Below are 23,471 nucleotides of genomic sequence, written 5' to 3'. Positions count from 1 at the left end.
GGATGTGGGGCTAGAAGAGTGAGTTGGCAAGTTTGCAGACAACACAAAGGTTGGTGGTGTTGTGAATAGTGTAGAGGATTGTTGAAGATTGCAGAGAGACATTGATAGGATGCAGAAGTGGGCTGAGAAGTGGCAGATGAAGTTCAACCTGGAGAAGTGTGAGGTGGTACACTTTGGAAGGACAAACTCCAAGGCAGAGTACAAAGTAAATGGCAGGATACTTGGAAGTGTGGAGGAGCAGAGGGATCTGGGGGTACATGTCCACAGATCCCTGAAAGTTGCCTCACAGGTAGATAGGCTAGCTCAGAAAGCTTATGGAGTGTTAGCTTTCATAAGTCGAGGCATAGAGTTTAAGAGTTGCGGGGTGATGATGTAGCTCTATAAAACTCTGGTTAGGCCACTATAGGAAGGATGTGGAAGCATTGGAAAGGGTACAGAGGAGATTTACCAGGATGCTGTCTGGTTTAGAGAGTATGCATTATGATCAGAGATTAAGGGAGCTAGGATTTTACTCATCTGGAGGATGAGAGGAGACATGATAGAGGTATACAAGATATTAAGAGGAATAGATAGAGTGGACAGCCAGCGTCTCTTCCCCAGGGCACCACTGCTCAATACAAGAGGACATGGCTTTAAGGTAAGGAGAGGAAAGTTCAAGGGGGATAATAGAGGAAGGACTTTTACTGAGAGAGTAGTTGGTGCATGGAATGCACTGCCTGAGTCAGTGGTGGAAGCAGATACACTAGTGAAATTTAAGATGCTACTAGACAGGTATATGGAGGAATTTAATGTGGAGGGTTATATGGGAGGCAGAGTTTAAGGGTTGGCACAACATTGTGGGCCGAAGGGCCTGTACTATGCTCTAGTGTTCTATGTTCTATAAACAGTGCAGTTATAGAATCCAGTAATGAGAAAGTACAAAGGGCCTCAGTCCGAAATGTCGACTGTTTCCTTAGATGCTGCCTAGCCTGCTGAGTTCCAGCATTTTGTATGTGTTGCTTGGGTTTACAGCATCTGCAGATTTTCTCTTGTATGTGAAATAGTGGTCCTGTTTGCTTTTGGCTTTGCAAAACATAGAAAGAGGACCCTGAACAGCCTAACTTTCACTAAATCTAACCTTCTGATTTTCTGCCTGTGCCACGTGACAGTGAGAATAGGAATAGAATGAGGTGGAGGATAAATTTGTGGCTGAGGGAATGGAGCGGGGGCAGGGATTCAGATTTCTGGATCATTGGGACCTCTTTTGGGGCGGGTGTGACCTGTACAAAAAGGACGGGTTGTACTTGAATCCCAGGGGGACCAATATCCTGGCGGGCAGGTTTGATAGAGCTGTTGGGAGGGTTTAAACTAGTTTGGCAGGGGGCTGGGAATCAGAATGTGGGTGCAGGGATTAAGGTAGAAGGACAAGGGCATGATGCTAAGAGTTCTGAGTTGATGAGGAAGGACAGACAAGGGACGAAACATAATTGTAGCTAGTTAAAGAGGTTGAAATGTGTCTGTTTCAATGCTAGGAGTATTAGGAACAAGGAGGATGAACTGAGAGCATGGATTAGGATGTGGAACTACGATATTGTGGCTGTTACTGAAACTTGGTTGGAGGAAGGGCAGGATTGGATGATGCAGGTGTTTTAAAAGGAATAGGATGGGAGGTAGAAAAGGGAGGTGGAGTGGCATTGCTGGTCAGGGATAGTATCACGGCTGTAGAAAGGGAGGACGCTGCAGAGGGAGTGTTCACTGAGTCGGTCTGGGTGGAAGTCAGAAATAGGAAAGGATCAATCACTGTGCTGGGAGTAGTCTACAGGCCCCCAAATAGCCCTCGGGACACCGAGGAGCAGATAAGTAGGCAGATTTTAGAATGGTGCGCAAAATACAGGGTAGTAGTTATGGGTGATTTCAACTTCTGTCATATTGACTGGCACCTCCTGAGTGCAAGGGGGATAGATGGGGCTGAATTTGTCAGGTGTGTTCAAGAAGGATTCCTGACACAGTATGTGGACTGGCCGACAGAGGAGAGGTTATACTGGATCTAGTTCTGGGTAATGAGCCTGGTCAGGTGACAGACCTCTTGGTGGGGGAGCATTTTGGTGAGAGTGACCACAACTCCCTTAGCTTCAGCATAGCTATGGAAAGGGATAAAATCAGACAAAATGGTAAAGTGCTTAACTGGGGAAGGGCTAACTTTGAAGGGATGAGACAGGAACTAGCGAGAGTAAATTGACTTCAGTAAGGCCTTTGACAAGGTTCCGCACGGAAGGTTAGTTAGGAAGGTTCAATTGTTAGGTATTAATATTGAAGTAGTAAAATGGATTCAACAGTGGCTGGATGGTAGATGCCAGAGAGTAGTGGTGGATAACTGTTTGTCAGATTGGAGGCCAATGACTAGTAGTGTGCCTCAGGGATCTGTACTGGGTCCAATGTTGTTTGTCATATACATTAATGATCTGAACGATGGGGTGGTAAATTGGATTAGTAAGTATGCAGATGATACTAAGGTAGGTTGCGTTGTGGATAATGAAGCTCTCTTCAAAGCTTGCAGAGAGATTTAGGCCAGTTAGAAGAGTGGGCTGAACGATGGCAGATGGAATTTAATGCTGATAAGTGTGAGCTGCTACATTTTGTAGGAATAATCCAAATAGGACATGCATGGTAAATGGTAGGGCATTGAAGAATGCAGTAGAACAGAGTGATCTAGGAATAATGGTGCATAGTTCCCTGAAGGTGGAATTTCATGTGGATAGGGTGGTGAAGAAAGCTTTTGGTATGCTGGCCTTTATAAATCAAAGCATTGAGTATAGGAGTTGGGATGTAATGTTAAAATTGTACAAGGCATTGGTAAGGCCAAATTTGGAGTATTGTGTACAGTTCTGGTCGCCAAATTATAGGAAAGATGTCAACAAAATAGAGGGAGTACAGAGAAGATTTACTAGAATGTTACCTGGGTTTCAGCACCTAAGTTACAGGGAAAGGTTGAACAAGTTAGGTCTTTATTCTTTGGAGCGTAGAAGGTTGAGGGGGGGACTTGATAGAGGTATTTAAAATTATGAGGGGATAGATAGAGTTGACGTGGATAGGCTTTTTCCATTGAGAGTAGGGGAGATTCAAACAAGAAGACATGAGTTGAGAGTTAGGGGGCAGAAGTTTAGGGGTAACACAAGGGGGAACTTCTTTACTCAGAGAGTGGTAGCTGTGTGGAACAAGCTTCCAGTAGAAGTGGTAGAGGCAGGTTTGGTATTGTCATTTAAAGTAAAATTGGATAGGTATATGGACAGGAAAGGAATGGAGGGTTATGGGCTTAGTGCAGGTTGGTGGGACTAGGTGAGAGTAAGTGTTCCGCACGGACTAGAAGGGCCGAGATGGCCTGTTTTTGTGCTGTAATTTTTATATGGTTATATGTTTAAGTTGGAAGCAGATGTTCAAAGGGGAAAGCACAGAAGTAATGTAGGAGTTTAGGGACCACTTGAACTGGGTTCAGGATAGGTTTGTCCCACTGAGGCAAGGAAAAAATGGTAGGAAAAGGGAACCGTGGCTGATGAAACACGTGGGGCAACTTGTCAAGAGGAAAAAGGAAGCATATGTTAGATATAAGAAGCAGGAAGTAGGAGAGGCTAATGAGAAATATAAGGTAGCCAGGAAGGAGCTAAGAAAAGGACTTAGGAGAGCTCGAAGGGGGCATGAGAAGGCCTTGGCATGTAGGATTAAGGAGTTCTATGGCGTTCTATGCGTATGTGAAGAACGTTCTATGGCGTTCTATGCGTATGTGAAGAACAGGAGGATGACGAGAACAAACGTGGGACCACTAAAGGATGAAGAGGGCAATATGTACCTGGAGGCGGAGGAGGTTGGGGAGGTCCTAAATGAATACTTTGCTTCAGTATTCACAAGTGAAAAGCATCCTGATCAGTGTGAGGTCTAAATAGAGCAGGCCTGTGTGCTGGACAATGTGGAGATTATGGAAGAAGAAGTGCTGGATCTTCTTAAAAACATCAAGTTTGATAAATCCCCAGGGCTGGATGTGATACACCCCAGGTTGTTGTGGGAATTGAGAGAAGAGATCGCTGGAGCATTAGCTATGATCTTTGAACCCTCTTTGGCTACAGGGGAAGTGCCGGAGGACGGGAGAATGGCAAATGTAGTTCCCTTGTTTAAAAAAGGTAATGGGGAGAAACCTGGGAACTATAGACCGGTGAGTCTTACATCGGTGGTCTGCAAACTACTGGAAAGGATTCTTAAGGATAGGATCTACGAGCATTTGGAGAAGTACAATCTACTCATGGATAGTCAACATGGCTTTGTGAAGGGAAGATCGTGCCTCACGAGCCTGATTGAGTTTTTTGAAGAGGTAACAAAAGAAATTGATGAGGGTAGGGCAGTGGATGTGGTCTTCATGGACTTTAGCAGGGCATTTGACAAGGTCCCTCACGAGAGACTCATCCAGAAAGTCATGAGGCATGAGATAAGTGGAACCTTGGCTGTTTGGATAAAAAAATTGGCTTAAAGGAAGAAAGCAGAGGGTAGTCGTGGAAGGAAAGTATTCTGCCTGGAGGTTGATGACTAGTCGAGTGCCGTAGGGATCTGTCTTGGGACCCCTGTTAGTTGTAATTTTTATAAATGACCTGGATGTAGAGGCGGAAGGATGGGTAAGTAAGTTTGCGGATGACATGAAGATTGGAGGGGTTGTGGATGGAGATGCAGGGCGTCGAAGGTTACAAGAGGATATAGACAGGCTGCAGAGTTGGGTAGAAAAATGGCAGATGGAGTTCAATCCGGATAAGTGTGAGATGATGCATTTTGGAAGGACAAACCGGAAGACTGAGTACAGGATTAATGGTCAGTTACTTAAGACTGTGGATGAACAAAGGGACCTTGGGGTTCAAATCCATACATCCCTCAAGGTCGCTGCACTGGTTGATAGGGTAGTTAAGAAGGCCTATGGGATGCTAGGCTTCATTAACAGGGGGATTGAGTTCAAGAGTAGAGAGGTCATGTTGCAACTCTGCAAATCTCTGGTGAGACCACACTTAGAGTATTGTGTTCAATTCTGGTCACCTCATTGTAGGAAGGATGTGGAAGCTATGGAGAGGGCGCAGAGGAGATTTACCAGGATGTTGCCTGGTTTGGAGAACAAGTCATATGAAGCAGGATTAGCAGAGCTGGGACTTGTCTCTTTGGAGCGTAGAAGAATGAGAGGGGACTTGATAGAGGTCGACAAGATTATGAGAGGCATAGATAGGGTGGATAATCAGTACCTGTTTCCTAGGGCACCAATAGCAAACACCCTAGGGCATATGTACAAAATTAAGGGAGGGAAGTTTAGGGGAGACATAAGGGGTAAGTTTTTTTACACAGAGGGTTGTGAGTGCCTGGAATGACTTGCCAGGGATGGTGGTGGAGGCTAAAACATTAGGGGTATTTAAGAGCCTCTTGGACAGGCACATGGATGAAAGAAAAATAGAGGGTTATGGTGTAGTGTGGGTTTAGTACTTTTTTTTAAAGGATTATATGGGTCGGCACAACATGGAGGGCTGAAGGGCCTGTACTGTGCTGTAACGTTCTATGGTTCTTCCAATCACTCAAAATTGTTCATTGCTTAGGTACCTTATGGGGCTATTATTCTATCAGATTACAAAATTGGAGGAGAATGAAATGCATAATATTTCCATTTATCATGTCAGTTTGTAGAGAGTTGGGGCAGAGCGAAGCTTAATTGTACATGCTGACAATCTGTGTGATTATAAAGAACCATTCTAGATGTATTAACTGTAACTTGTAGTCAAAAGCTCAGTTTCATGGCTGCATTGCAGACTAGGGTCTCAATGTTTAATCTATTCTCCCAGGGGTGCACACATTGCACTCTGGTGGTAGTTAAATTGTTACCTTTTTTGATTGTAATACTGTTGTTGATTTAATCCTCAATCATTGAAAAATATCTTGTATTTACATAACAAGTTGACAAATCAAGGATATCATTGGGAGGAATTTCCGAAGTATAATCACAGTTGTAATTTAGGGAAACCTCTGGCCAGAATGGAACCAAGTAGTCCTTACCAAATAACTGAATTCCTAATGTTCAGATATCATTTCAGCTATTGCTAGAGAATCACCTGCAGTGGATTCTTCCGCATCTTTTACCCTAAATCTCTCCTTGGATTTCTCCCTACTGTTCTACCATTTATGTTCAGTCTCTTTCTAGTAACATATAATCACAAAATACCAAATTCCAAGAACATGCTCTCTGTACCAAGTTCTATCTCTCAGCCCAGTATTTGAACAAGCTTTGAAAATTAAATGAATAATGATATATTCAGAATCAGATCTATTGTCAGTGAAATTTGTTGTTTTGCAGCAGCAGTTACACTGCAATACATAAAGAATTACTGTAAGTTATGATAAGAAATATAAAAAAAAGTCAGGCAACAAGTAAGGTGGTATTTCATGGTCCATTCAGAAATCTAATGGCAGAGGGAAGAAACTGATGAGCAGAGGGCATGTCTTGGATGGCAAGGGTCCTTGATAGATGCAGCGTTCTTGATGCTTTGCCTGTTCAATATGTCCTCCATGGGAAGGCTAGTGCCCATGATGGAGCTGGCTGTGTTTACAACACTCTAGAGCTTTTTCCAATCCTGTGTGTTGGTGCTTCCATCCCAAACGGTGATGCAACCAAATAAAATGCTCTTCATTGTATATCTTTAGAAATTTTCTAGTCTTTGGTGACATATCAAAACTCCCAATGAAATATAGTTGCTGTTGTGCCTCCTTCATAATTGCATCAATAAGTTGTACCCAGGATAGATCTTCAGTGATGTTGACACACCAGAGCTTGAATCTGCTCACCCCACTGCTGACACCCCCCCATGATGACTGATATGTGTTCTCCTGACTTCTCCTTCCTGCAGTGCACAATCAGTTCCTTGCTCTTACTGACATTGAGTGCAGCATTGTTGTTGTGACACCACTCAAGCAGCTGATCTATCTCACTCCTGTATGCTTCCTCACCATCATGTGAGTTTCTGCAAACAACAGTTGTGTCATTGTTGAATTTATAGATGGTGTTTGAGTTGTCGCTAGCTACACAGTCATAGGTGCAGAGAGAGTAGAGTAGTGGGTTAAGCACATGTCATTGAGTGCAGCAGCGTTGATTGTCAGAAAGGAGGAGGTGACTGTGGTCCCTTGGTGAGGAAATCAAGAATCCAGTTAGGATAGAGGCTCAAATTTTAAAACTTGTTGATTAGTACTGAAGGGATCATCATCATTATGTGCTGTGTCATGTGATGTGGGCGATCATGGTCTTCCATTTCTGTTTAATCTGAGGAGATTTATTAAGCCCTCCAAAACTTTTGTCTGTCCATCCCTTGATGTAACGGATGATTGTCATGCACTGTTGACTGCAACTTCTTCCATCAATTTTTCCTGTTACGAACCCCGTAACTGGGTCACTTACCAGCAAAGATAGAGACGTCCATTGAAGTCTGATGATACTATTTTTAACAGTATTTATTAGTAAAAATACACAAAAATAATATCAATGCAAATATACAGATAATATACGTCGTCAATGCTAAATCTAAAAGTGCGGGTATAATAATAATCAATAAGAAATAAGCTCTATCTTTGTCTAGGGGATAATGTATTGTCCGATGGAAATATAAAGTTCACTCAGTTCATGCAGGCTGCAGCCGTTGGGGATTGTTGCAATTGTTGGAGAGAGAGGGAGAGATAGGATGGGAACAGTTACCGCTACGGGGTTTTTTTCCAACCTTCCTTTATGGTTTCGATCCGTCAGGTGTCTCGTTGCCGTGGCCGTTCAAATGTGACCTTTCCTTTAGCTAAACCGTTCTTCCGTGGTGAGCTCGCCACCCAGGCAAAGGGAGAACGCACACGAGACCCACCGGCTTTCGCTATCAAACGCTGTCACGGGATTTCTAGCGTTTCTCCTGGTGCGTCTAAAGGGGTTGTTCCCCAGACCCCTCTTTTATCCTTACTCACGGGGTCTCAGATGTCAGTCGGGTTTGGATGATGCAATCCCTCAACCAGACCACTTTGGTTGTCCCCTGAGGGATTTCAATGAATAGTACAGTACTCAGTACACAATTCCGTCTCCAAGAGACAATGGCCGTTATCAGTGGTTCCGTTCTGCTGAGGTCAGGACACATTCCAAACCTTGTGTATTCTAAGTGTCGCTCTCTCATTTCCTGGGTCCCAGACCCGAATTAATAGCGAGCTTGCGATTCTCAAAAATACCCTTCGGCCCCTCAGAGTTGCTTCACATTCATAACATTCCCAACATTGCAAAATGTAAGAGCTTCTCTTTCCTCGGTGTGTCCCCAAAATTCCAGCTACCATTTCTGGATTGATGATATCAGCTCTCTACTTATTCTGACTTTTCGCTACACTTCTTCATTTGTTACTCTGTCTTTCCATGATATTTTCATCATTCTTTGCCAAAACCAGATTTCTGCAGCTTCAAGTCTTCCCTCGTGTTGCTTTGATATTGTCCAACATTCGCCTCCATATGCTAGTGTGGAATAAATGTAGCACTGCAGCACTCTTTAGTTTTGTACTCAAAGAAATTATGTTATTCTTTAGTGCCTTGCTCAAACATGCATTTAGCAATTCCAGTCCTCCTCATTAGCCCTACTGTCAAATGTTATTGTGCTCCCTAAGTACTTGAACTTCCATGTTCGTTTAATTATTCTTGTTGCCCACTTTCAGTTTACATTTCAGTATTTCTTTCTGCTTTGTGACAATCATACATTCTGAGGGGATAATGGTGTTGACAACCCAACCAAGTAAAATTATGTAGATTAGAGTGTGTAAGCTGTTTAAAATTAGAGTGCATTGAAATTTCTGGAATTCCAGTAATGGAAATTCTTTTTAAAACAGTGAATATGGACTTCCAGTCTCAGTTTTTATATAATATGAAATGATGGCAGTTATATTTCACAAGAATTGTAAAATGTCTTTGTATGAGTTGACTTTTTGGGCATTTTTGGTTTTTTGATGTGTTTGTTTAATAAAATTGAACTTGGTGGAATTCAGCATTTCTTTCATCAAAATACTAGTTATTCATTCATGTTCATCTGTTAATATGTTTTAGTTGACCAAGTGAAGGAGTAAAGTTCACAGAATAATGGGATAGAACCATAGAACATTACAGCACAGAAACAGGCCTTCTGGCCCTTCTTGGCTGTGCTGAAGCAATAATTTACCTACTACCGATGACAAACTTATCAGCCTATAATTTCCCTGATTACTTTTGGATCCTTTTTTAAACAATGGAACAACATGAGCTATCCACCAGCACCTCACCCGTAGATAACGCCATTTTAAATATATCTGCCTGGGCCCCTGCAATTTCAAAACTAGTCTCCTTCAAGGTCCGAGGGAATACCCTGTCAGGTCCTGGGAATTTATCTACTCTGATGTTCCTCAAGATAGCAAACACCTCCTCCTCTTCAATCTGTATAGGTTCCATGACCTCACTACTTGCTTGCCTTATTTCCATTGACTCCATTGATTTCCATTGTAGTGTACCTCAATTTTCAGAAGGCATTTGATAAGGTCCCACATAGGAGATTGGTGGGTAAAATCAAAGCTCAGGGCATCGGGGGGAAGACATTGACATGGATAGAAAACTGGTTGGCAGATAGAAAGCAAAGGGTAGCGGTGAATGGGTGTTTCTCGGAATGGCAGGTGGTGACTAGTGGGGTGTCACAGGGCTCGGTATTGGGACCACAGCTGTTTACAATTTACGTCAACGATTTGGATGAAGGCATTGAAAATAACATCAGCAAATTTGTTGATGATACTAAGCTGGGTGGCAGGGTGACATGTGATGAGGATGTTAGGAGAATTCAGGGTGACTTGGATAGGCTGGGTGAGTGGGCAGATACTTGGCAGATGGCGTTTAATGTGAATAAGTGTGAGATTATCCACTTTGGGAGTAAGAACAGGAAGGCAAATTATTATCTGAACGGTGTAGAGTTAGGTAAGGGAGAAATACAAAGAGATCTAGGAGTCCTTGTTCATCAGTCACTGAAGGTGAATGAGCAAGTGCAACAGGCAGTGAAGAAGGCTAATGGAATGTTGGCCTTTATTACAAAGGGAATTGAGTACAAGAGCAAGGAAATCCTCTTGCATTTGTACAGAGCCCTGGTGAGACCACATCTGGAGTATTGTGTACAGTTTTGGTCTCCAGGGTTAAGGAAGGACATCCTGGCTGTAGAGGAAGTGCAGCGTAGATTCACGAGGTTAATTCCTGGGATGTCCGGACTGTCTTACGCAGAGAGGTTAGAGAGACTGGGCTTGTACATGCTGGAATTAAGGAGATTGAGAGGGGATCTGATTGAATCATATAAGATTATTAAGGGATTGGACAAGATAGAGGCAGGAAATATGTTCCAGATGCTGGGAGAGTCCAGTACCAGAGGGCATGGTTTGAGAATAAGGGGTAGGTCATTTAGGACAGATTTAAGGAAAAACTTTTTCTCCCAGAGAGTTATGGGGCTCTGGAATGCACTGCCTCGGAAGGTAGTGGAGGCCAATTCTCTGGATGCTTTCAAGATGAGCTAGATAGGTATCTTATAGATAGGGGAATCAAGGGATATGGGGACAAGGCAGGAACCGGGTATTGATAGTAGTTGATCAGCCATGATCTCAAAATGGCGGTGCAGGCGCGAAGGGCCAAATGGTCTACTTCTGCACCTGTTGTCTATTGTCTATTGACTCCATGCCAGTTTCCTTAGTAAATACAGGCGCAAAAAAAACATTTAAGATCTCCCTCATTTCTTTTGGTTCCATGCAGAGCCGACCACGCTGATCTTTAAGAGGATGAATTTTATCCCTTATTATACTTTTGCTCTTAATATACCTATAGAAGCTCTTTGGATTATCCCTCACCTTGACTGCCAAAGCTACCTCATGTCTTCTTTTAGCCCTCCTGATTTCTTAAGGTTTTTTTTGCACTTTTTATACTCCTCAAGTACCTTATTTGCTCCCTGTTTCCTATACATGTCATACATCTCTCTCTTCTTATTTATCTGAGTTTCAATATCCCTAGAGAACCAAGGTTCCTTATCCTGGTTCACTTTGCCTTTAATCCTGACAGGAACGTACAAACTCTGCACTCTCAAAATTTCTCCTTTGAAGGCCTCCCACTCACCAACAACATCCTTGCCAGAGAACAGCCTGTCCCAATCCACGATTTTTAGATCCTTTCTCATTTCTTCAAATTTGGCCTTTTTCCAGTTTAGAACGTCAACCCGTGGACCAGATCTGTCTTTATCTATGATCAAGTTGAAACTAATGGTGTTATGATCACTGGAACCAAAGTGTTCCCCTACACACACTTCCGTCACCTATCCTAACTTGTTTCCTAATAAGAGATCTAATATTGCATCCTCTCTAGTCGTTACCTCTATATATTGATTTAGAAAACTTTCCTCAACACATTTTACAAACTCTTACCCATCTAGACCTTTAACAGTATGGGAGTCCCAATCAATATGTGGGAAAATTAAAATCTCCTACTATCACAACTTTATGTTTCCTGCATTTGTCTGCTATCTCTCTGCAGATTTGCTGTTCCAATTCTCGCTGACTATTGGGTGGTCTATAATACAGCCCCATTAATGTGGTCATACCTTTTCTTTTTCTCAGCTTCACCCATATGGCCTCCGTAGACAAGCCCTCTAATCTGTCCTGCCTGAGCACTGCTGTAACATTTTCCCTGACTAGCAATGCTAACCCCCACCCTTCATCAAAGTTTAAAATGATTTTATTATTAAGCTAAAGATTATTATCAAACATCGTAAATCCAAGAAAGCTGTTTACCAAAAACAGAAGACATCAAATGGGGGAAATGACTTGTACAAACATTTTTAAGATTGGAACCAGAGAATCATATCAGGAAGTGGGGGGATTGAGAGGAAGGGAGATGTCATGACCAGTAAATCTGCAAGGAAGGCCAGCCAGGAGCAAGATAATAGATACAATGGGATGGACAGGTGAAGTGTGTTTACTTTAATTCCTGAAGTATTAAGGATAAGGGTGAAGAATTGAGGGCATAAGTCAGTACGTGGAACTGTGATGGTATACCCATTACAGAGACTTCATTGTAAGAGAAGTAAGAGTGGATATTCAGTATTTCAGGGCTTCAATGTTGAGAGTAAATGTGTGAGAGAGAGAGAGAGAGGTACAACACTAATTTGTGGTTTTCATCAGTTCCAATCAGAGCTTTACGCGGGACATAATAGAGGGCTCATCGTCTGAGTCCATATGTATAGAACTCAAAAATAAGAAAAATACAGTCACTCTAACACGAGGAAATCTGCAGATGCTGGAAATTCAAGCAACATACACAAAATGCTGGTGGAACGCAGCAGGCCAGGTAGCGCTTATAGGAAGAAGTACAGTCAATGTTTCGGGCCAAGACCCTGACATAGTCCTGGCAAAGGGTCTTGGCCTGAAACGTCGACTATACTCTGATAGTGTTATACTATACATCCCAATAGCCAGCAGGACATTAAGGAAGAGGTATGCAGTCAGATTTGGGAAAGGTTTAAAACCAACAGGGTTATTGTGAGTGACTTCAATTTCCTCAATATAGACTGGGACCTCCTTTGTGCATGATGTTTAGACAGTGAAGAACTTGTTAGATACATCCAGGAGAGTTTCTTGTATCAATATGTTGATAGTCCAATAACAGCAGGGGTCATACTGGAGCTGGTGTTGGATAATGAGTCTGGACTGCTGACTGGCATTTCAAGTGGGAGAAAATTTAGGGAATAGTGATCACAATTGCTTAAGTTTTAAGATGGCTATAAATATAGATTTAGTGGGAGATTATTAAATTGGAGCAGGGCAAATCATGAACATATTAAGCATGAGAGCAGTTGGGAACAGCAGTTTTTGGACAAGTCCACATCTGACATGTGAGGCTGTTTAAGATTCAGTATTCTTTATTGTCATTCTTCAGTACCCAAATGTAAAGGAGAACAAATGGATTATTGCCCCAGATCTGATGTAGCATAAAAACACGAATAAGCAGGGTGTACACAAGATTAGCTTGTATACATAAACTGATTACATGCACGTGAAGAGAGGCTAGGTACAGGAGTACCTGTACGTAAGGTGACTGACAGAAAATGATAAAGCAACAAAGTGACTTTGCCAAGAGGAATTCTAGGGAGCAACAGGGCATATGTAAACTATGTCAGTGTAGGTATGAGGTGTGGAGTGTAAATGTAAAAAGGCAGTGTATGAGAGGATGAAGGGTGCTGAATGGCTGTGGAGAAGAATGGCTGATATGTATGGAGTGATGGTCGGGTAGGTTAATGGGTGGAGGTGTTGATCAGCCTGGTAGCTTAGGGCAGGGTTTCCCAACCTTGGGTTCAAGGCATGAAGAAGGTTGAGAACCCCTAGCTCAGGGAAAGTAACTGCTTTTGAGCCTAGTAGTCCTGGCGTGGATGCTACAGAGCCACCTGCACAAACTACAGGACAGGTATGTTCCAGTAAGAAGGAAGGACAAAGATAGTAAAGCAAGGGAAGCTTGGAGTTTGAGAGAAGCTTTGAAATTAGTAAGAAGAGGGAAGCTTATGTGAGGTTTAGAAAGTTAAGATCAAGTGGATCCCTGGAGGATTATCAAGTAGCTAGAAGGGAATTCAGAGAGCCAGAAGGGTCCATGAAAAATCCTTGGCAGGTAGGATGAAGAGAGTACCAGGACAGTCTACACATACATCAAGAGCAAGAGGATAACTCGGGAGGGTAGGGCCACGAGATGGGGAAAGATATAGGTGAGATTCTAAATGAGTACTTTGCATCATTATTTACCAAGGACAGTGATGTGGAGGATAGTGAGATCAGTGTGGAGTGCGTAAAGAAGGTGTGTGGCATGCTTGCTTTAGTCTAGGCACTGAGTTCAAGAATTGGGAAGTACTGTTGCAGCTTTCTAAAACTTTGGTTGAGCTTCATTTGGTGTATTGCATTCAATTCTGGTCTCCCCATTACAGGAAGGGTCTGGAGGCTTTAGAGAGGGTATAGAACAGTTACCGAACAGTTGCCTGGATTAGAGTGCATGTGCTGTTGTTACGTATCCCGTAACTGGATCACTTAGCAGCAAAGATAGAGAGGTCCGCTGAAGTCTGATGGTACCATTTTCAAACGTTTTTATTTATAAAGGGGCACAAAAGTAAGGTTAATACAAACATTCAGATACCATAAGTCGTCAATACTCAATCTAAAGCGCAGGTATAGTAATAACCAATAAGAAATAAACTATCGTTGTCTAGGGGTAATGTATATATTGTCCGCTGTATATCTGAAAGTCTCTTGCGGTCACTGCAGTTCCACCAGCTGCCGTCTGTTGTGGTGTTGCGTTGGTCCACTTTTGTTAGAAAAAAGAGAGAGAGATAGAGATTGAATGAAACAGTTACCCGACAGGTTTTCCAACCTTTAGGAGTTCGGTTCGTCAAAGTCTCGTTGGGAAATGGACGCTCATTTGTGGCCTCCCCTGTAGCTAAGCCGTTCTTCCGTGGTGAGGTCGCCAATCCCAGGCAAGGAAAAGACGCACACGAACCCCACCACCGGCTGTCGCTATCAAAACGCTGTCGCAGGATTTCTAGCGTGTCTTCTGGTGCGTCTGAAGGGGTCGTGTCTCCCCCCCCCCCCCCCAGACCCTCCTTAATACTTCCTCACGGGATCGCCGGTGTCAATCTCTCTCTCAACCAGCCCACTTTGCCCGAGGGCTTTACACGTGGTCTTCATGAGACAATAGCCAGGGTCGCTTTATTCTGCTTCCCGGGGGAACGTGGTCTTCAGCACGTCTCCCTCTCTCTCCCATTTCCTGTGTCTATTCAGCACGTCTCTCTCCCTCTTGGGTCATTGACCCCCCCCCCCCCCTTCACTAGGGCTCTTGCGATTCTCGCAAAGGAGGGGGCTGGTATCATAACACCTCCCCTCTTAAACGTTTTTTTACCAGCGGTTAAAAAACAGTGGTATAGAGTCTTACAGGATTTCTTTTTTTTATAAACCTACCACCATACACAAACTTTTCTTTTCACAGAGTACTACTGTTATACATTCAAGTCAGTACCTAAACAGTTAACGATTACAGTGTCCCTTTCTTTAATATCTTAACATCGCGTACCGTACTGAAAATCTTGTAGCATCAGACTTCAATTAACCGTCGCCTCTTTTCCGGGGAGTCCCCCCGTGGGGAACTTGAGTAATTTGGCGTGGTGAACTCTTGCCCGTCTCGTTCATCGGGGTCATCTTATCAACATTTCCACCCAATTCTGTAATGTTACCCAGGCAGCTAGCCCTGTTGTCAGGACCATGCAGGCTGATGGGTTTCCGTTCGAACCTTTCCCTCAGGCCGCATTTAAATTTCGGCTCTTGAATAACAACAGCGTGTGGGGCACCTTTATATTCCAAATCAACCTGTAACCGATGCGCAGGCACCGCGTTCCCAAGCCCTCGTTTCTGTAGCTTGGTTGCTTCTTCTGACACCAATCTAACCTTTAAATTTTCTTCATTCGATTTGGGAACTACAAACTTCCCGTTCCCTTCAATAATGATGTTTATTCCCCCATGGTCGAGTTCCACTTTAAGGTTCACCACCCCTTCGTGTACCAACACCTGGGAACCCTCCCTTCCCCCAATTACCAGGGTTAACCCTGTCTTCACTGAACCCAGTCCATCTGACCCACAGGGACTGCATTCCTTTTCAACTGACTCAAATACCTCAGACCTTTTCTGAGCTCCATTACTAGGTTCAGTACCACGTGCATCCACATCTTGGACACACTCAAACGGGACATCGGCCTCTTCCAGGCTTTCAATACCCGTACCCTTTTCAAATTCTAACTTCCCCTGATCCTCCCAGTTCCTCTCTGGGCAACTCCCTTCCGGAGTAAACTCAACCCCGCGGGCTGAAACAACCTCGTCTGCCAACCCAGCAGACCTCTCCAAGGTAATGGCATCCTTTTCATCTAGGACTGCCTTCATCTCATTCTCGGGAACACCTTGATAACTCTCAACTTCTTCAAACAGGGCTGCCACCCCCGACAGATCATCCATGTCCAACTCTGGACCTTTTAACAGCTTTTTCCGTCTCTCATCTTTATTTCCTACCTCTAGGACCTTTCTCTTCGCTAAGGGCAGATCTCGCTCCTCTCCCTTAACCCCTTTCACTTTACTACTCTTCGGTTTACCACCCTCAGAACCCTCGTGGTACAGGGTCGGTAGGACCGTCTCGGCCAAATTAATACTGGCCAGATTTAAACTGCTCGCTTTCTCAGCTGCCTTTCTCGACAGGCTGCGAATGCTCGCGCCTGTGGTACAGACTGGAGATGCAAGGGGCGGGGCTGCAATCCTCACAGGCTGTTTGAGCCGTGTCCAAACCTGCCCCCCGGCTAAATCATTTCTGAGGAGGACGTCCGCGTCAGTTCTCGGGAATTCTGCTGGCACCCCTATTTCGACTGGTCCAGATACCAGCTCACAATCCATAATTACCTGATGTAGGGGCACCATTTCTATTCTTGTACCTATCCCCTTCACGGCGACCATTCCCCTTCTCCGACCGAAATCTAGTATCTCACGGCGGATCAACGACAGCTCCGCCCCAGTGTCTCGCCAGATTCGGACGGGAATGGGTGGGTCTCCCCCCTTCACGGACACGGTTCCGGGTGACAGCCAAGTCTCTGACCCTTCTCGTACTCTGTCTACCTGGGGCTCTCTCATCGATTTACTGATTACCACGGCACACCCGATAGGGACCGCTGCTCTCCCTTTTCCTGACTCCTTTCTCGGAGCAAAACACCTAGAGGCAATATGTCCTCCCTTCCCACAATTAAAACAGGTCAAGCCCGGAAACCTCGGGCCGCCTGGCCTTTCCCCCTCAACCTTACCGCTAGCTCCCGGCGGGACCTCTGCCTCAGCCGGCGGACTTTCCCTACCATTCCGATGGTTTCTCGGGTAACCTTTTGGCGAGGAAATCTTTATCCTGTGGGTTAGGGCATATTCATCTGCGAACCTAGCAATTTCTGAGATGGACTTACTCGCCTTCTCATTCAAATACATCCGGATCTCCTCCGGAACACACCCTTTTAATTCCTCAATCAGAAATAACTCCCTGATACGCCCATAATCCCCGTCCACCTGTTCCGCGGTGCACCAACGGTCCAAGAGCACACCCTTTTCATAGGCTAGCTCGGTATACGTTTGATTCCACCCTTTCCGTAAATTTCTGAACCTTTGCCTATACGCTTCAGGTACTAGCTCGTAATTCCGGAGAATGGCCTCTTTTACTTTGGCATAATTCTCCGCTTCCCCTTCCTCGACGGCCAAGGCCGCATATGCTCGTTGTGCCTTCCCTTTTAACACACTTTGTAACAACGCCACCCACTGCTCTTTGGGCCACTTTTGATTTACTGCCACCTTTTCAAAAAGCAAGAAATAACTATCAACATCCGACTCTTCGAATGGAGGTACTACCCTCAACTCCCGACTGACATTAAACCTCTCCTCTCGATCTAACCCTAGATCTCTTCGCTCTTTCTTTAACTTCTCCATCTCCAAGTCATGTTCCCTCTGTTCTCGTCTCTCCTCATACTCTCTTTGCTTTTCAGCTCGTTCCTTCTCTTTCTCGGCTCGTTCCTTCTCTTTCTCGGCTCGTTCCCTCTCTTTCTCGGCTACTTCTAGCTCTTTTAGCTGAATTTCATGCTGTCTTTGCTTTTCAGCTTGGTCCCCTTTCACCTCTAACTCCTTTATGTGGAATGCCTGCTCCCTTTCTTTCTCTCTCTCAGCCGCTTCCAGCTGCTTCATTTTAAGTTCATGTCCCAACTTTAATTTCTCCAACTCTAGCTGATCCATTCCACTCACTGGTACTTTTTCAGGGATATTTTCCGAGACCCCAGCTTCAAACACTTTCTTCCCAATGTAATACCGAGTTATGGCCCCTTGCACCTCCTGCTTTTGCATGGACGACCTCACTTCTGCGAGGTCCAATCCCTTCGCCAAATTTAACAAGTTTGATTTGGTGGCCGCCTCTAGCGCCTCTACAGTCGGGTTTTTCATAAATTCATCCACGTCCATCTTTGCTGGTTTCCCGTCTGGCTACCCGCGTACCAGATCCAAATTTTTTTCTTTTTTTTTGACTTACAAACTCAATTCACTGCCCTCCCAATTTTGGTTTCAAATCTCAAGACGAGGCACCCACGTTGTTACGTATCCCGTAACTGGATCACTTAGCAGCAAAGATAGAGAGGTCCGCTGAAGTCTGATGGTACCATTTTCAAACGTTTTTATTTATAAAGGGGCACAAAAGTAAGGTTAATACAAACATTCAGATACCATAAGTCGTCACTACTCAATTTAAAGCGCAGGTATAGTAATAACCAATAAGAAATAAACTCTATCGTTGTCTAGGGGTAATGTATATATTGTCCGCTGTATATCTGAAAGTCTTTTGCGGTCACTGCAGTTCCACCAGCTGCCGTCTGTTGTGGTGTCGCGTTGGTGCACTTTTGTTAGAAAGAGAGAGAGAGATAGAGATTGAATGAAACAGTTACCCGACAGGTTTTCCAACCTTTAGGAGTTCGGTTCGTCGAAGTCTCGTTGGGAAATGGACGCTCATTTGTGGCCTCCCCTGTAGCTAAGCCGTTCTTCTGTGGTGAGGTCGCCAATCCCAGGCAAGGAAAAGTCGCACACGAACCCCACCACCGGCTGTCGCTATCAAAACGCTGTCGCAGGATTTCTAGCGTGTCTTCTGGTGCGTTTGAAGGGGTCGTTCCCCCCCCCCCCCCCCCCCCCACCCAGACCCTCCTTAATACTTCCTCACGGGATCGCCGGTGTCAATCTCTCTCTCAACCAGCCCACTTTGCCCGAGGGCTTTACACGTGGTCTTCATGAGACAATAGCCAGGGTCGCTTTATTCTGCTTCCCGGGGGAACGTGGTCTTCAGCACGTCTCCCTCTCTCTCCCATTTCCTGTGTCTATTCAGCACGTCTCTCTCCCTCTTGGGTCATTGACCCCCCCCCCCCCCCCCTTCACTAGGGCTCTTGCGATTCTCGCAAAGGAGGGGGCTGGTATCATAACACTGTAAGGAGAAGTTAGTCCTGATTTAACCCTAGCCTAATCACGGGAAGATTTACAATGACCAATTAACCTACTAACTAGTACATATTTGGATTGTGGGAGAAACTAGAGAAAACCTACACATTCCATTGGGAAGACGTACAGATTCCTAACAGATGATGTCGGAATTAGACTTTGAGCTTCGATGCCCCAACATCTGCTACACTACACTAGCCTCTAACATGTTTACCATGGAGGCTTTTAAGAGGCTCTTAGAGACGTGAATGTACAGAAAGTGGAGGAATATGGACCTTATATAGGCAGAAGAGATTAATTTAGTTGAATTATTTCAAGAAATGTTGAGAGGTCTTCTAAAAGGGTTAATGTCTCATCTCCATTCCTCTACTTACTTGAAGAATTTAGATCATCCAATTTATATTAATATGAGATGGAAACACAGTAGCTTTTAGATGGCAGGCTCAGCAGGTGAGGCAGTGTGTGATGAACATTTTCACCATCCTGCATTTAATTTGAGATTCCCAGTGTCAATGAGTTTTAGTTCCATTAATATTTTAATGTTCTGATTTATTTTTCAAGAAATATTCTTGACCATTCCAGAAATTTTGGAGGGTTTGGAGGGATATGGCCCAGGTGCAGGTCAGTGGGACTAGGCAAAAAAATGGTTCAGCACAGCCAAGAAGGGCCAAAAAGCCTGTTTCTGTGCTGTAATGTTCTATGGTTCTATGGTTCTAAAAAAAAAGTATTGTGATTCTATCCAGACAGCTTTTGTATAGAGACTTCAGCAAGGAGCAGTTTTATCACTAATGAAGCAGATGCCAATTAGTATAGACTTTTCTTTGATTTTTCCAAGTGCATTGTCAAATATTTAAGTGAAATTAGTGGTATTTGTGGATGTGATGTATATTGGCAGGTAAAATTCAGAGTGGAACAGTGTGAAGTTAGATAGTTAAGAAACTCTGCATTTAGGATTTGGTTATGTTCCAATTCAGAATCAATTTGTTCCATCAGGAAGGAGGTCTTTTTGTGGGAGTGAGTACTTCCCAGCTCTACTACTATTAATGTGTTTCCAGTTCTAAGAAATCACTTCAGGATTCAACTTTCAGACAATGTATGAGCAATGCTAATTTACCAACTTTACCAGTGATGAAGGTACAAAATAAAAGGCTTTCATTAGACTTTCAATCATTGGTGAAGATTGTTAATTGGTGATAAATAATTTCATTTTCACTCTTTTTAGTACGTGGTTAATGAAGTTGATTATCTGGATCTTGGCTCTATTCACTGATTCATCCTTTGTTTTCTTTTTGCATTGATAGGATTACCAAATGTGCACATCATTGGTAACCTTCCTTTCAGTGTTTCAACACCACTCGTTATTAAGTGGTTGGAAAATATTGCAAATCATGACGGACCCTTTGTCTTTGGGAGAACACAGATGACCTTAACTTTTCAAAAGGAGGTTGCAGAGGTAAGGTTTTTGATTTTTGCTTTGCAGTGTTTTTTATTAATGCTCATACTAACTATGTCCTATGTATATCCTTTTTATTCTATTATGTTATCTTCAGATTACTCTGGCTTTCATCCTCTTTACTTTCAGTTAAGATATGTTCTTGTTAATCTCTGTGCCATTTTTGGCTACTCTCTATCACTCCTCTCTCAAATTTTAGCCTTCTTTATTTAATTTACCTTTATTCCCCCCTCACCTCAGTTACTCTTCTGTCCATGTGCTTCCTTTATTTTTACTCCTCTTGGTTAGTTAGTTTGTTCGTCAAGTATCTACCAACATTTTCAAATCTCCCCTAAACACACTGCTGTTGCACGTCCTTGTTACTCCAGAAACACTTGCCAAACCTTTGGCCAACAAATGTAGCATGTGCAAAGTGACATACAGAAAATACTAGATAAGCTCTGCAGATCGGGCAGCATCTATGGATGGGAATAAACAGTCAATATTTCAGGCCAAAGCCCTTCATCAGGACTCAATCCAGATGATGTGCAGGTCTCACTCCATTCAGATTGGAAGCTTACCATCTGAGTTTAATTCTCAGAACTCCCTACCCAATATTGCTATGCTCAAAAGAAGAGGAAGACATTCCTGTATCATAAATTTTCTCTGACTTGAATTTAGTAGTTTGTTTGAGCAGTTGGGGCAAAGGAATAACTGCTTTTACTTAAGTGAGACACAAATGTAAGGGACACATTTCAGATTTATCTAGTTATAACATAAAATTACTATTTCTGTTCACACAAGCAAGAAGCTATGCCTTCAGATATTAGATTTTGAAACTTCTTTTTACAGCGTCTCACAGCAAGTACCAGCAGTAGGCAAAGAAGCAGATTGTCCATAATGGCTCAGTATTTATGTAATGTGAAAAGCTGTTTTACAATTCCAGGAAGAGCGTTTGTTCCAAAGCCCAAGGTAAAATACTTTTGGTATTGTTTTAGTGAAGAATCTCTGATGTATGATTGCATTTTGTGCACTACTTGTCTTGATATGATCAATATAAATAGCATTCATTAAAGCTAGCTCCAAGACAGCATTATGGATGGCTGAATGTAAAAGTATGTTTATAATTTGTTTTCACTAGCACCTGTGGCTCAGAAAGAGCCTGTTTAGCCTTTTGTGCCAGTTCAATGAAGAGTTGTCCATTAAGGACTGTACCCTAGTTTTTTGTCCATAACATGACAAATTATTTCCTTCAAATACATGTCAAATTGGTTTTTGAAAATGTGCATGAGATTCAATGAATAAACTTTTTTTTAGTAGTACAACCTAAGGTTGTCCTAAGGTAATTGTTCTTTGCCAGTTTTTGCCAGAGTTTATTTTGTTAATTATTGTAAATTTATGACATCTTGATACAGACCCATTTGACAAGAGAAAGAGTCTCTCCCTACTTGTTCTATCTAAGCTTCTCACAATATTGAACAGCTAGGTTCGGTTTCCTTTTGATCCTTCCAGCTCTGAGGACAATTCCATCTTCTTTCCTCTATTGAGGTCTCTAACTCTGGGAGTAGTTCTGGAAAATTTTCCTCAATTTTTCCCAAAAATGTTGTGCCCAGAAATGTCCAGGGTGTTTTTAATACTTCAGGTTTTTTAGTTTTTTGTCCTCATTTATAAATCTAAGTCTCCCATATATTTTCTGAACTACTTCCTCAACTTCACTGTTACTTTCAAGCACTTGCTTCCTGTTAATTGGGACAGCTGTTTATTTGGGACAACTCTTACAGAACAAAAACTAAATTGAGGAAATAGCTGAGATTCCTTTTTTGGGGACACTATGCTGCTTAATTTGGGCAGGAAGATATCTAGCTCCTATATGCCTTTTATTCTTACTACTTTCTGAGCTTTTCTGCTTTGACTGAAGTGTTTTCCAGTTTTGCCTCTGGATCATCTTAAGGTTTTTTAAGCTTTTAAAGAAACTGATCAATGGTCTTGATTTCCTACTTTGCTTCAGAATGTGTACAGTATTGACTTCTAGTTCTCGTATTTGTCACTGATGAAGTCATCTCCAATCTTGATACAGCTCATTTTTGAAGGGATGTGGTTTTATCCCTGTAATTTTCCCATGAGAATGTTGTTAGTGTATGAGTTGTCGGTCTAAACTACTATTATCTTGTACTGTTAGTTTAACATAGCTTATTAGTAAATTACATAATACTGTCTTGTTGCTTATTTGATGGAAGTGAGAACAGTACTGGAGATAAATAGATAAACTCTTCAGTCTGTGCAAAAAGAATCTTGCAAAATAAATCTGCAACCATGGGGGAAAGCAAGGGCTGAAAAAGAAGAGCACTTACATTAAGAAAGAATGTGAAACAGTAAGATGTCAAGAGGCAGGCTTTATTGTTGAACATTGAGGGAAGGAAGTAGAATAAGTCTGAATTGGTAGGAAGGGCAGGATGAGATGTTATATTAGTGTGCTGCTGATTATTTTCCAATCTTTTTATCCCTAGCATTTGCTTCATTTTTATGAACATAATGGTATTAAAATACTGTGGTGGAATTACAGTGGATTCATTTTAATTGGGACCACTACATTTTGGCCCAATGAGGTGGATGCCCCAGTTAGCTGAATTTTCATGGAAATAGTTAAAAAGTTATTTAAAAAAAACAAAACTGAGTAACAAAACACAAAATACACTGCAGATGCTGGGGTCAAAGCAACACGCTGGAGGAACTCAGCAGGTCAAGCAGCATCCGTGGAAATGAACAGTTCATTTCCACAGATGCTGCCCGACCTCCTGAGTTCCTCCAGCGTGTTGATACTGAGTAACAAATTGTGTATTTAAAAGAAATACAAAACAAATTAGAACACAATACCACCACAGTACTATAAAATGGTGTTTTAGTTTCTAATAATTACAGTATCATGTTCTTT

The 23,471-nt window shown here is 42.9% G+C and overlaps 1 protein-coding gene across 10 annotated transcripts in view; it reads left to right on the top strand.

The window, feature by feature from the left end:
* Positions 1 to 23,471, top strand: part of tfb1m (transcription factor B1, mitochondrial) — a 76,115-nt gene that overhangs the window by 13,280 nt on the left and 39,364 nt on the right. For all 10 annotated transcript variants that reach the window (XM_073051129.1, XM_073051130.1, XM_073051131.1 and 7 more), the window contains exons 5-6: positions 20,409 to 20,560; positions 21,392 to 21,511. In XM_073051129.1, coding sequence (XP_072907230.1) covers positions 20,409 to 20,560; positions 21,392 to 21,511 — 272 coding nt within the window. The remainder of the gene's footprint in view (positions 1 to 20,408; positions 20,561 to 21,391; positions 21,512 to 23,471) is intronic.

Source organism: Hemitrygon akajei, chromosome 7, assembly GCF_048418815.1.
Source record: "Hemitrygon akajei chromosome 7, sHemAka1.3, whole genome shotgun sequence".
NCBI lineage: Eukaryota > Metazoa > Chordata > Chondrichthyes > Myliobatiformes > Dasyatidae > Hemitrygon > Hemitrygon akajei.
Note: the sequence above shows the minus strand (reverse complement) of the source record. Positions and strands in the feature narration are given on the sequence as shown.